This window comes from Phlebotomus argentipes, unplaced genomic scaffold, assembly GCF_947086385.1.
Source record: "Phlebotomus argentipes unplaced genomic scaffold, Phlebotomus argentipes genome assembly scaffold_4, whole genome shotgun sequence".
In the NCBI taxonomy this organism is placed as follows: Eukaryota; Metazoa; Arthropoda; class Insecta; order Diptera; family Psychodidae; genus Phlebotomus; species Phlebotomus argentipes.
Window position 1 is genome coordinate 1,863,463 of NW_026776174.1, and position 13,016 is coordinate 1,876,478.

General features: G+C 40.6%; 3 protein-coding genes across 3 annotated transcripts in view; 2 read left to right on the forward strand and 1 right to left on the reverse strand.

Moving 5' to 3' along the window:
* Positions 1 to 7,226, forward strand: part of LOC132257448 (protein pellino) — a 29,862-nt gene extending 22,636 nt beyond the window's left edge. The window contains exons 4-8 of the mRNA XM_059754345.1: positions 27 to 218; positions 3,298 to 3,585; positions 3,755 to 3,908; positions 4,233 to 4,410; positions 5,519 to 7,226. Coding sequence (XP_059610328.1) covers positions 27 to 218; positions 3,298 to 3,585; positions 3,755 to 3,908; positions 4,233 to 4,410; positions 5,519 to 5,645 — 939 coding nt within the window. The 3' untranslated portion in view covers positions 5,646 to 7,226. The remainder of the gene's footprint in view (positions 1 to 26; positions 219 to 3,297; positions 3,586 to 3,754; positions 3,909 to 4,232; positions 4,411 to 5,518) is intronic.
* Positions 7,227 to 7,511: 285 nt separating this feature from the next.
* LOC132257801 (uncharacterized) lies at positions 7,512 to 9,364 on the forward strand. The gene is made up of 2 exons (XM_059754836.1): positions 7,512 to 7,810; positions 7,893 to 9,364. Exons 1-2 carry the CDS (start codon positions 7,723 to 7,725, stop codon positions 9,179 to 9,181), a joined length of 1,377 nt encoding a protein of 458 aa, XP_059610819.1. The 5' UTR covers positions 7,512 to 7,722; the 3' UTR covers positions 9,182 to 9,364.
* A 266-nt stretch (positions 9,365 to 9,630) lies between these two features.
* On the reverse strand, positions 9,631 to 12,992 carry LOC132257834 (uncharacterized). The gene is made up of 9 exons (XM_059754873.1): positions 12,980 to 12,992; positions 12,671 to 12,923; positions 12,141 to 12,613; positions 11,593 to 12,076; positions 10,833 to 11,192; positions 10,581 to 10,770; positions 10,245 to 10,524; positions 10,053 to 10,185; positions 9,631 to 9,985 (listed from the first exon to the last, which is right to left on the reverse strand). Exons 1-9 carry the CDS (start codon positions 12,990 to 12,992, stop codon positions 9,631 to 9,633), a joined length of 2,541 nt encoding a protein of 846 aa, XP_059610856.1.
* Positions 12,993 to 13,016: the final 24 nt, after the last annotated feature.

Below are 13,016 nucleotides of genomic sequence, written 5' to 3' on the forward strand. Positions count from 1 at the left end.
GCATTTTCTTTCTTTCTCTCTCGCAGGTTGGCAGATCATCAGAATCTCCCATTGATTTTGTGGTAATGGACACCCTGCCCGGTGATAAGAAGGACGCCAAGGTGATGCAGAGTACAATATCGAGATTCGCATGCAGAATCCTCGTGGATCGATCAGAGACCTCAAAGGCGAGAATATACGCTGCTGGCTTCGATTCCAGCCGAAATATCTTCTTAGGGGTGAGTTGAGGAGGAGAGTTTGTCTGGTACACAAAAGGCGAGGCAATATTTTCTGTATTGATTAGCACAATGGGTGGAAGTATTAAACTATTTCATGGCAATGTGATAATTGCTTCTTTTACGCCTCACACTGAGAAGTCACTGGGAAAAGAAAGGCCGGGCGACGGGGCGGAAAGTTGAGGGAAAACATTGTGTGATATTTCTAGAGTGTATATCGTTGACGTCGTGTGTGTATGTGAGATTTCATAAGATACGCGCGCTCTGGTATCGCTTCACCAAAAGTATGGAAGGGAAAAAAAAAGACAAAGTTGAAGAAAAATTAGTTTTATTTTCGTTGTATGTACGAGAAGAGAAAAGGCAACCTTTTAAGTGTCCATGTTTTTCCATCACAGTCAACATTTTCCTTCAACTTTTAAATGCTCTTTGCCGTCTTTTCTCTCCAATGCTATTTTTATCCTCCCAAAGTGTAATTGCATAGGATGATGACAAATAAAAGTGTTCAGGGATGGATTTGAACTTTAGATAGAATAGTGATATTTGTTCGTTGATTTCTCAGCACTTTCACGACCCTTTTTCTGTCTGCCCAGGAGAGAAAACTTTCTCAAGACTCAATTGTGTGTGGAGAAGTGAGTGACTTTTGGGAGTTTGTTGGGTAAACTTGTAATGCTCTTGTCTCATTACAAAAATTGATAATGAAGAGTGTGACATTGGAAGACATGCGTGGAAAAAAAAGGTGTATTTGGCAAGAAATTCACTTAATTGGGTTAATATTTTTTGTCTAATTGCTTTTCTGTGTTATAGTTTTTCGGTGGTTTGTGTTTTATGGCTAAATAAGCAGCAATTGTTAGCTAGACAAAAGGTGGAGAGGAATTTTCTAGTTGAAGTTGCCAAAATAGATCAAACTTTGGCCTTAATAGTAACTTTATATCTTGCTCTCCTTCTTAATACGATTATTACGTAAGTCTGAAGGTTCTTCTCCCACCCTTGGTGGCCGCATTCAATTGAAATTTAAAGTGCAAATCCACCATTTGACACCGTTCAACCCTCTTTTTTCCACTTTAGCATTTTACTGTGGTGGCATGGGTAATACGAGACATTTGTGTATGTTTTATTTTTCCAACATCGTGGACGCACGAAGAAAGTAGGTCGAGATTATGAGAAATGGTTGGATTAAATTGATTAGTCGATTTTCTCAACTTGTACTATATTATATCAGAAGTGTTTGCTTAATGGTCAAGGATAAGTCAGGGCATTTTCGCTGGATGGACGACAGAAAGCGCAAAGTTGAAGCTTTTAGTCTTGAAAAGGAGTGACTTTTTAATGTGTTTTTCTCTCTAATGTGACGCAAAAAGGCATCATTATGACTTGTATTTATATCAGTGTTTGCTTATGTGTCTGTGACAGAGACAGTTTTCTTGGGTAGATAACCAATTTTTACAGCACCCTCGAGTGAATTCTATAATAAATGGGTGGAGGAGAGAGAGAATTAGACGAAGGCATTAGTTGTTGGTAGTGAAATAGTTGTGATTTGAGATAAGAAGAGCAATTGTTGTAGTCTTATCATTTGCTAATTGCACTTGTTGCTTTCAATATTGCATAAGGCATTTATTAAGTATATTTATGGTTGTTTGTATGCACACAAAAAAACTACATGTGTTAATAATGGGGTCTAAAAATTACACTTAATCTCCATTCAAGAGTCTAATCGACAGTGAAACAGTGAACAAAGGTTCTCATTGTTTTTCATCATGCACTTCGTGTCTCTGGAAGATCAAGTGCCTAATAAATTTTATGTGTTGTACTTCTTTATTTTTTTTTGTCTTTAAAAATGCATTTGCCAGTGCATGAGAAAACACCTCATAAAGTTTTAATAATATCGATGTTTGTGAGTTGACGATTTCAGAGAGAGAAGGAAAATTTTATACTGTCTCGCTTTAATTTCCCACCCACAACACGATTTATATTTTTCCTCTTTCACTTTTATCGTTTGAATTTTCACTCTTGTATGAGGACATCAACGTGGTTTTCCTCAATGTGTGTAGGTTTTTTTTCTCTCCTTTTTCTCTCTTTCGTGAATGTTTAAAAAGAGAGCCTTTCCTGATAAATGATTTCGTATTTCTTTGTAGTGAAGCACAGCTCTCTCTGTGATGTCTTTTATTTTGCTGGGAGATGCTTTTCTGAAGATTTATCACTATATTCGTGAAATGGATTCACTTTGTGGAAATTACAGAGATAGAGGATGAAAACCTCTTTGATTTTTTCTTTCCTCTCTGCGCCAAGAGAGAATATCCACAACTGAATTATTCAAAGTTTTTCGTCCTTTCTATTTGCTCCTTTTTTTTGCTGATGGATTTTCCCAGAAGAATGAAAATGAATTGATTTTGTGTTTTAAGGAAGTCTTTGGATACTTTTTCTAAAGGGGAGTTCAAAGTTAATTGAACTGTATTAATCATGTAAACGGTTTTGTCACATTAATTGTCGAATATTGTACGACAGAAGTTACACCTCAATTAATTGTGCCTCTCACCATGTAAATTAATTAAATATTGTCTAATAATATGGATACAGTTGGATGGTGATTTACGCGGGCGCTTGCGTAATTTTAATATCAAAACTTTCTATATTGAGCGCATAAAATGGAGAAATATCAATTTGTGGGGGATGAAATAATGAAAAATTATTTGCGCCGTTGACGATAATAAAAGCGGGAGAGAAACAAGATCAATATTATTGATTTCTGTGGTGGGCATAAATTTATATTGTTTTTATTTCACCACTTATCTATTGATTACGTGCAATTATTCTGCTTTTAATTCACGGAAAGTGCACTTTACTTATCCCTGTAATTTTATTCTCTCTTGATTGCAAATTGGAAGAATGGAAAATTTATAGAAATAGCATAAAAAAACATGTTAGAACCGATAAAAGAAGCATGAAAAATTAAATATCGAGACTTTCAGTGAAGTCGAGAAGTGTTCATTAATGATTAAAGACTTCGTTACTATGTGGAGTGTGTCTATAAATAGTGTTGGAGACTAAAGAAAGCTCTTCCGTCTATTTTGTCTGTTTTTTTTTGCAGGAAAAAGCTACGAAGTGGCAGGACAATGTGGAAATTGATGGTCTGACGACGAATGGTGTCTTAATAATGCATCCTGAGGGCCAATTCTGTGGCGGCAATGCCAAATGTGGTCTGTGGCGTGAATGTTCAGTGGGTGGCGATGTGTTCAGCTTGCGTGAGTCGCGATCGGCCCAGCAGAAGGGTGTTCCTGTGTTCGATGAGTCCAATATACTGCAGGATGGGACGTTAATTGATTTATGTGGTGCTACCCTACTGTGGCGATCGGCCGAAGGACTCCACAATTCACCAGTAAGTCAACCTTCTGCGGAATTGCTTGTCTGACATGTTGTATTTAATTTTTACTCCACTTGTTCTCTCTCTTTCCTCATCCATTGCGCGCGCGCCTCCTTCACGTGCCATCGCGCGGATTTCGACATTATCAACAACAACAACAATATGTTCATTGGAAAAAAAATAGACCAAAAGAGACCTCGAGAAATTAGTGGATGAAATCAATGCTGGACGTCCACAATGTCCGGTTGGCCTCAACACATTAGTTATTCCACGGAAGGTTACTCTCGGTGAACATGTAAACCAGCCCTATGTCTATTTAAATTGTGGCCATGTCCAAGGTTAGTATATGTATGTATGTGATGTGTTTAAGTCTCTCTTCGGCGAGAAAGCGAGGGAGTCATTTTCTTTTCATCATCAACCCCACTATGGAATTTCACACGAATCAACCTCACCTTGCGCCCACCATCACCCACACGTGTGCCCCAGGAAACATTCCTCGACAAAGAGTGCTCATTAATTTTTCACATCACCCCGAATGACAATGACTTTTCCCATATGATTGATATGTGTGAACTGATTTTTTTTTATCTGTTTCTCCTTCTTAACACGCTCAATCTGTGCGCGTGATTGTGTGCCAAATGCATCTGCACCACCTTAAAAAGGACACCACGATTGGGGTCAGGACAAGAGCACGGGAGCCAGACGATGTCCAATGTGTCTGGAGATGGGACCCGTTGTGACACTGTGTATGGGAATCGAACCTGCCTTCTATGTGGACTCTGGACCGCCAACTTATGCATTTAATCCGTGTGGTCACATGGCGACAGAGAAGACAGTCAAGTGAGTATTTCACTCTCTTTCACATCCTTTTATTTCAATTCCCCTGCCATCATTCGTGTGATTGTCATGAAACATTATTATTATTATTATTATGAGAAAAAATTGCAACACTTTCGGATTAAGCATTTGACTGTGAATATGAGTTAATTTTTGGTTTATTTTACAAATGGATTTCTTTTCATACTGCTTTGACCATGAAATCCATTCGGGGTGAAAATGAGTGTAAATTACAGACAATTTTGGCTGTATTAATGACAGACGATTGATGAATGATGGTTAGAAGAAGTACAACGCTGATGAGTGCTTGAAATACTGTAATTTAGACGTGACAACACCGTCTTTTTTGCGCTCTCTGAAGGTATTTGAGAAAAGATTAATCTCTCTCTCGCTCGTGTGCTATTGATTGTACTTTAAAATAGTCGAAAAGGGATGCGATAAATTAATGGGTAACGAGAGATTTGAGAGAGAATTCGTTTCCGATGCAGTTCCTAAAATGTATGTTGTGCTAAGTTAATTACTTCGGAAGCTGAAAATTTATTAAACTAAACCGGTGAAGCATTGAATTGCACTCTCAATTGTAATAATTCTATAGTGTGATTGAAGGCATGACAATAGATGTTTTAGATCTATTGTAGTGTAAATATTTTATGATCACATGTTTTGTGAGTTAATGAAATTTAAATCAGAGCATATTCCACGCATGCTACACATTTATGTATATTCATGATTTTACATGAATATTATAATGTGAGACAGCGTGCGAGACTTTGTGGTTCGGTTGATATGAAGGAAAATTGATTTAAAATTGTAACAACACCTTTTCCTTGTTTTGCTGTTGGGTGTCGAATGTCAAATTCAGGGGGGGGACTTGTGGAATAGGAATGATTAAAGGTGTTTTTTCTTCACAACTGTGTGCAAAAGAATTCTCTCCTCTTCTGTCATGTTGCGCAAGGACATGAAAAGAAGAGAGACGAGAGAAAATATGAGTTTGTGTGATGTGTGTGTTGTGTAGGATGCAATTAATAATGTTTCACCCTTCCTTCTCCGCCTCAGTTTCATCAGCGCGCACGCACTAATCACACATTTTTGTTCTTCTCCTCCTCTGCAGATACTGGGCCAACGTGGATATTCCTCACGGCACAAATGGTTTCCAAGCTGTGTGCCCATTCTGTGCTACGCCTCTAGTCGGAACTCCGGGCTATATCAAATTAATTTTCCAAGATAATCTCGATTGAAGAAAATGAGTGTTGAACGATGACTATGTATGTATTTCTGTTTCTTCACTCGCTTCAAAAACACTGTTTTGCAGCGAAAAGGGAAGCGCGCGGGGCCTGAAGGGAATGCAAGAGAGAGAGAGAGAAAGAGGAAGAGCGAGAGAGGGAGAGAGAGAGAGAGAGTTACGTTAATTATTGTTAAACATTAGATGGAAAAACGCAGTGATGGCGAAATGATGATATTTTAGAGTGAAAAATTCATGTGCATTGATCAGAATGAGTAAAGAGAATAAAAAGAATAAAGGAGAAGTGAAAGAATTGAAAATTTTTATTTAAAAAACAATTCCCAGTAATTTTGTCTTTCAATTTGTCTGCCATATATAATTGATTTTTTTTTTACATTTTATATTAGCTTCTTTTGTGATACAATAATTCGCTTAATTTTAAATCAACGGAGAAGAGAAAAAATAAAATTGAATTTTTGCAGAAACAATGTTTTTTTTTTTAATTAGACAACGAGTCTGTTATTTAGTCAAAAATAATAATAATGAAAAAAGGCAAAAGAAATAATAGAGAACAAGAGGAGAATGACGGTGTGAAGAGAAAAAATATACATAAAAGTCTATTACCACAATTTGATGTTGCGCAAATGACGAAGAAAGAGGAGAAAACAAATCATGAAAAAAATAGAATAAACCTTGAAAAGTGTCACCAAATTTAATAAATAAATCGCAATTCAAATTTTTGAATTTAGTGAGACAAGAGAGAGAGAGAACAAATATGAAATATTTTAATGAAGAAGAAGAAAAAAAAATTAGCTAATTCCTCAATGAAAAAAAATAAAGAAAAGATGATCCAAAATGAGAATCACAGAATGTTGTACATAAATATTATGGAATATTATTTTAAACAGTGGTGTTTAAGGGGAGTGAGAATGTCGTCTCTGTTTAAGATGAAATATCACGGAAATAGATATAAAAAAAATGCTGTTTTAGTCTCTGTGTGGAGAATGCAAAGAGAATATCAATCACATTTTAGTATTTCCTGCACCTTTGTCAGAACCAAAACCAATTCACAGTGACTTCAATGTTGATTTTTGCGTTGAAACATTGCGCGCTGTATTCTTTCCGAGAAAAAGGCAAGAGAGAGGAGAAGAAGTGGGAAAAAGTTATCCTTCCGTCGCGTGGAAGGGAGGAGAAAGTATAGTAAAAGAACATGTCTAGAGAAAGATTTATTAACTATGATTATTCTAAAAGTGAGTGGAAGTTGACAGCCGGTGTGCGTGTAAACTAAAGAGATATGAATTAATTGATAATGTAATTTGTAGATTGTAAGACTGCTATTTGATTTAAGGATCGTTTTAAAATAAAGTGAGAAATTGTCTGAGAAAATGGAAGAACATTACAAAGAAATGCAAGTGACGCGGATGTGAGTGAGAGAGAGAGAGAGGACAAGAGTTTGCAAAGGACAACATATAATTTGATTTTAGGTGAAAAAAAAGAAGAAGAATAAACATGAGCGATGTATGAAAGAAGCGAATTCAAATGAAGTATTCATTGTGTTATTTACATAATGTAATAAATTAATTGAAATGACACTTTCCGAATGACTTTTCTAATTGAGAATCTCGTGAGGTTTTCTCGTCTACTGAGTTTCCAATTTCCAATTAGCTATCAGAACTCAAAAAAAAAATTCCTGCAAGATGTTCAGAATGTGGTTTTCTAGAAAGCAAAATGTGATATTTATGCAAATGTGTTTTTGTGAACATTTTCCCATGACTTCTGTGCATTGGGAAAAAAGTCACTCGTCGTCTTTCGATTGAATTAATTTTCAGTGTTGATTAATTTCTTAACTTACTGCTCTTCATTTTTATTGATTTTTCTGAGTCTTCTGTGATTTCTCCATCGAAAAAGGAATGTGAGAAAAAATTGAGAACTTTCGTTATATTGAAATTTTCAAAACTGTTTCCACGCCGACATCAGCGCCAGTGGCGATTCTCAAAGTAATTTGGATCGAGAGCCGCTCGTAGTTTTTCTCTCAAGAGTTTTCTGTGTTTTTTCTTTACACAAACGATCTTTACGTGTGGAAAATTGTTCAAATGGATAAACAAGATCACAATGAGCCAGTTGGGAGTGAGCTAAGTGGTGCCATTGGCGTGAATGAGAGCGTCTTACAGGAAGAATCAAGTATGTCGTTCCGAACGTCACACGCCATATAAAAAACTATCATTGAGCATTTTCCCTTTCTTTTATCTGTGCATTTTTCCAGCCATTCGACCGCAGACGGAGCTTCTTGCTGTGGAAGTTTCCACTGTGAACCACTGGAAAATATTAATATATGAGATGATAGCGGAAGAAGTGCAAGCTTTTGAGAGAGATCTCAAGAATTTTCAACTCTCTCAGAACATCGACACGCAGATCGAATCTCAAGAGATTTCTGGAAGCTGTTCAGAACAATTGCAAGCGTTGAAGGACTGGAGTGTCCAGGAAATGAGAGGCATTGAATCCCTTGCTGAGAGTGTGACGAATCTCACTCTGTCTCTCAGCGAGGCATTTGATCTCATCCTGCGGGCGAAGCGCGATCGCAACGCTGCGGAACGCTTAGGCATTGACCGTGTCAAGGAGGAAATGAAGTGTAAGGTTCGGGATATGTTGACCAGAAACTTGCAAGACTTGGAAGACTTCGAATTAGCAGTTGATACAAGATGGAAATGGCAGAAAATCGAGCAAGAAATGAAGAAAGACGGAACAAAGCTCGAAAATGTGAATTTGGACAATTCGTCCATTGAAAACATGTACAAGAGAATCAATATTATGCGTCCGATTATAATGAACCAGAGGAAGAAGATCAACGAACTCAAGAAGATACTGAAAGTGAGAGTGACCCGAAATTCCTCTGTTCAGGAGCTTGATTTGTGGCCAGATTTCGATGCTTTGTTGTTAACAGAACCATTCGAATATGAAACGAGACAATTGAGTGCTTCAAAAATGAACAAACTCTATACAATTCTCAAGGATCGTCCAATCCGACTTATCCATCCTGCGCGTCCCGACAGAAAGGACATGAGTGACATGTTGGTCCGAAAGGACAGGGAAATTGAAGCGAAGGCAAAGAATTTGCAGGCGAAAGCGCACAAAAGCGACAGGAAGATTTTCTGTTTTGGCCCTAAAATCACTGAAACTCCAGTCTCTTCCCAGGCTTTCAGCTTTTCCTTTGGCTCAATTGAGCCTTGTATGTTTAATTTCGGATCTTCAACGAAGTTCACAACGGCAACTGTTGGAGCAACAACAACTACAACTAGCGTTTCTTCGCTTCCGCAGCATTTCAGCAGCTTTGCAAAGTTCGCAACAACTTCTGCGGGTTCCAGTTCTACAGCTACTTGGTCTAGTAAGAATCCTTCAACGTCTGGAACTCGGATTTCTGGTGCATCAAACGATGGATATGTGTTTAATGATCTAGAAAAGAAACCAAGAGTTGCGGACGTCGTCAAGAAGAAGAAATCAAAGGCAAAATCTTCAACACAACGAGAGAATTTCGCAACAGATGCTCGGATTTAATCCCTATGTCAATACAGGAAGATGTGTAAGTATAGAGATTGGAATTTTGATGGAAAATTGAACTTTGGAGTCTTGTTTTTCACCTTTTTCATCATCACTTGTTACAATTAACTTCTGAATTTATTCATTTGACAGCCAAAGGAATCAGTTTATGAACTTTGTTTATCAATAAACCATGAAAATCCCAGTAAGATATTCATTAAACTATCGGGTTTCCATGCGGACGAGCCTCTTTGCTTGATAGGAAAGCCTCTTGGCTTGACCCCCAAACTTTGGACCTCGTGACTTTGCATGAATCGAAAACTTTTTGGGGAAATCCACAAAACACACGCACATTGTTAGAATTTTCTGAATTGCTTTATATTTTCATTGACTTTTTTTCTTTGTCCAGTTAGATAAGAAAATCAAATCTTGAACACTCGTCAATCACCACGCTTAAGACTTTGTTATTACAAATAGCCCAATCGCTCCGCCTCGTCCATCATGCCAATCAGCGACTGCACAGTTTCCACGGAGTTGGGAATGATCTGGTCTGGTGGCAGGAGGAAGCCGTGAGTGCCAGTGTCGCGGAACTCATAAGTGTAGCTGAGCGTGATGCCAGCGCCGCCGTAACTCCAGTCTGCGCTGGTTCCGGTGGCGATGTACAGGCTGTTCATGCTGTGCACGGCGTATTCGGTGCCGAAGCTGCCGCGCAGGCGATCAGCAGCCACGCGGGCGATCTGATGGAGGTGATCAGCGTTCTGGGAGGGCGTGGAAGTGTAGGCGTACGGGTAGAGAAGAAGCTGACTGAAGGAGTGGAAGGACCTGAGAAGAAAGAAGTGCTTGGATTAGCCAAGAGAGTGGTGGGAATTGCGACGTTTCAGCATCTTACAGATAGACTTTGATGTGATCTCTGCGCTGGAGGACGAAGTTGGCGAGTTGTCCGGTTTCCAGCTCAGAGAATGCCGCTGGACCGGCGAAGATCTCAGAGCAGACATTGCTACTGGCTCCAGGTCCGCTTCCATCTGCAATGCAAGTGTGTGTGTTAAGACAGGAGTCTTGGGAAATTAGGGGGCTTTCTTGCCTTGCCACTGGTAGCCGAAGTTTCTGTTCGGATCAGCTCCAACGCAAATGACTCCGTGGCGAGAGCGAGTCTTCCTCCACATGCGATTGGTGTTGTGCGAGTGACGGTAGCCATCGGGATTGGTGACGGGGAAGATGTACCAATCGTAGTCATTGGCCAGACGACGGATCTCCGGATCGGTGGAGGTCAGGAGCTCGTTGAGGACGAAGGTGGTCGTGGCAGCGGAAATCCATTCTCTGGCGTGAATGTTGCCTTCGATGAAGACAGCTGGATTTCCTGCCTAAAGTGTGTGTGTTTAGTGGGCTAGAATTGTGGCTAAGATCGAGGATGTCTTACGCGATGGGAGACCAAAACACCCCTGATTGGTTCCATTTCGTAGCTGTTTCCATAGCTGAGCGGCGTGAGAACATTGGGATATTGGGCAATCAATTGATCCATCCAGGCGTTGATCTCATCCATGGTCTGATATCTGGTCCAGTCGAAGTCACTCGTGGGTGTGATTTCGGGCTGTTGTTTGTCCACAAGTCTACCAAAGTGAAAGTTTGTGTCAGTCAGAAGAAAATCTCCTCAATTTCAGTCCCTATTTACTCTTGAACATTGGTGATCTTCAGGGATGTTTGGAACTGGAGGGATTCCATGATCTCCTCGAATTCGGAGAACTTATGCGGCGGCACCATGACCTCAACGGGACGACCGATGTAGGAGGGATTCTTCCAGAAGTCATAGCTGGAGAAAGCGGCCTTCTCCATCTCGTACAACACTTGCAATTGCTCATCATTGTCCACCTGCACTGTGTACACTCTGTAGTTGTCGAAGCGAGCCTTCTCGGCGCTCGAGAAGGCCGCCAGCAGCACGATCGCCAACACTAGAAGATTCCTCATTCTGACCACTGGGATAAACTGGAGCCGCTCACTTCCCAATGCTGCTCTTTTATACTCGCGTCTAGGCCTATCACGCGAGGGTTTATCTTAATACTCCCAAAGTGTGATTGATTCCGTAATTAACAGGGCGTTTCACTCGAAATCTTGCAGATTTTGGTAGTTTTCCATTGTCATCAGAGCACAAGTGCTGGTAGATTGTTCTAATCTTATCATTGTCAAGAACATTGATTGCAATTGTGAAAATGACGAAAATTCGCAAAGAATTGCACGCGCAAGGTGTGCTCTCAAGTCCAGCCTTCGAAAACATCTCGCCTTTTATCTTTGTGACGTGAAGAACTGGTGGAAAGCCCGCGTTTATCTCACTCTGGCCAAATCCTTCTAATGCCAATCGATCAATTCTCCCCAATGATTAGATAGGAAATCAATTCTTGGCACTCTTCAATCATCTTTATTATCCCTGTTATGACAAATAGCCCAATCTCTCGCTCTCATCACACAGAGCAATCATCGACTGCAGAACCTCAATGGAGTTGGGCAGAATCTGGTCTGCCGGCAGGATGAAGCCGTAGGTTCCGTTGTCGCGGAACTCATAAGTGTAGCTCAGTGGGATTCCGGCCTCGGCGTAGGCCCAGTCAATGCTGGTGCCGGTGGAGATGTAGAGATCGAAGAAGCTCTGCACGGTGTATTCTGTGTTGTAGCTCTCCTTCAGTCGATCCGCCGTCACAGTTCCGATGTGGTGGAGATCGTCGTAATGATCTGCGGGATCTGAGGTGTAGGACCAAGGGTAGAGAAGCAGGTGGCTGTACGAGTGGTAGGATAGGTACATTTTGATGTGATCTCTACGCTGGAGAACGAAATCGGCCAGTAATCTGGTTTCAGGCTCTGAAAATGCTGCTGGACCGGCATAAGTTCCTGAGCAAACATCGTTGCTCGCGCCAGGACTCGATCCATCTGCAATGATGCATCGGGTGAAAGGGAATAAGTCACTATCCAGCAATTCTCTACGACAATTTACCTTGCCATGCGTGAGCCCAGTTCCTGTTCGGATCCACTCCCAGGCAAATCACGCCGTGACGAGCGCGAGTCTTCCGCCACATGCGATTAGTCCTGTGGGAGTAAGCGAAGCCGTCGGGATTCACATTGGGGAAGATGTACCAATCGTAGTTCTCGGCAATGCGACGGATGTCAGGATCGGTGGAGGTCAGGAACTCGTTGAGAACATAAGTCGCCGTGGCTGAAGTGATCCATTCTCGGGCGTGAGTGTTGGATTCGATGAAGATGGCTGGATTGCCAGGATTGTAAGACAGCAAAACACCCCTGATCGGGCGTCCTTCGAGACTACTTCCAGCACTCACGGGAGTCAGGACGCCAGCGTAGTCTATCAAGAGCTGATCCAGCCATGCGTTGATCTCCTCCAGCGTGTGATATTTGTCCCATGTGAAGTCATCGTTGCGAGGCGAAATTTTGGGCTGTTCATTGTCAATGAGTCTGAAGAAACAATTCCCATTAATCACGGAAATCGGTGAAATTTAATGTACATTTTACTCCTGAACATTGAAGATTTTCACGGATGTTGAGAACTGAAGGGATTGCATAATTTCCTCAAACTCTGATAATTTGTGCGGCGGAACCATAATATCAACGGAATTGCCGACTTTCGAGGGATTCTTCCAAAAGTCATAGCTCGAGAATGCCGTCTTTTCCATCTCAAATAACACCTCTAGTTGATTCTCATTCTCCACTTGTACCGTGAAGACTTTGTAGTTGTCGAAGCGAGCCTTTTCGGCGCTTGAAAAGACTGCAAAGCACGCTAATAAAAATACTATCAGAAACTTTCCCATCTTGAGCACGAACTGAAACTGTTCATCGCCGAGTTGCTCTCTTTTATACG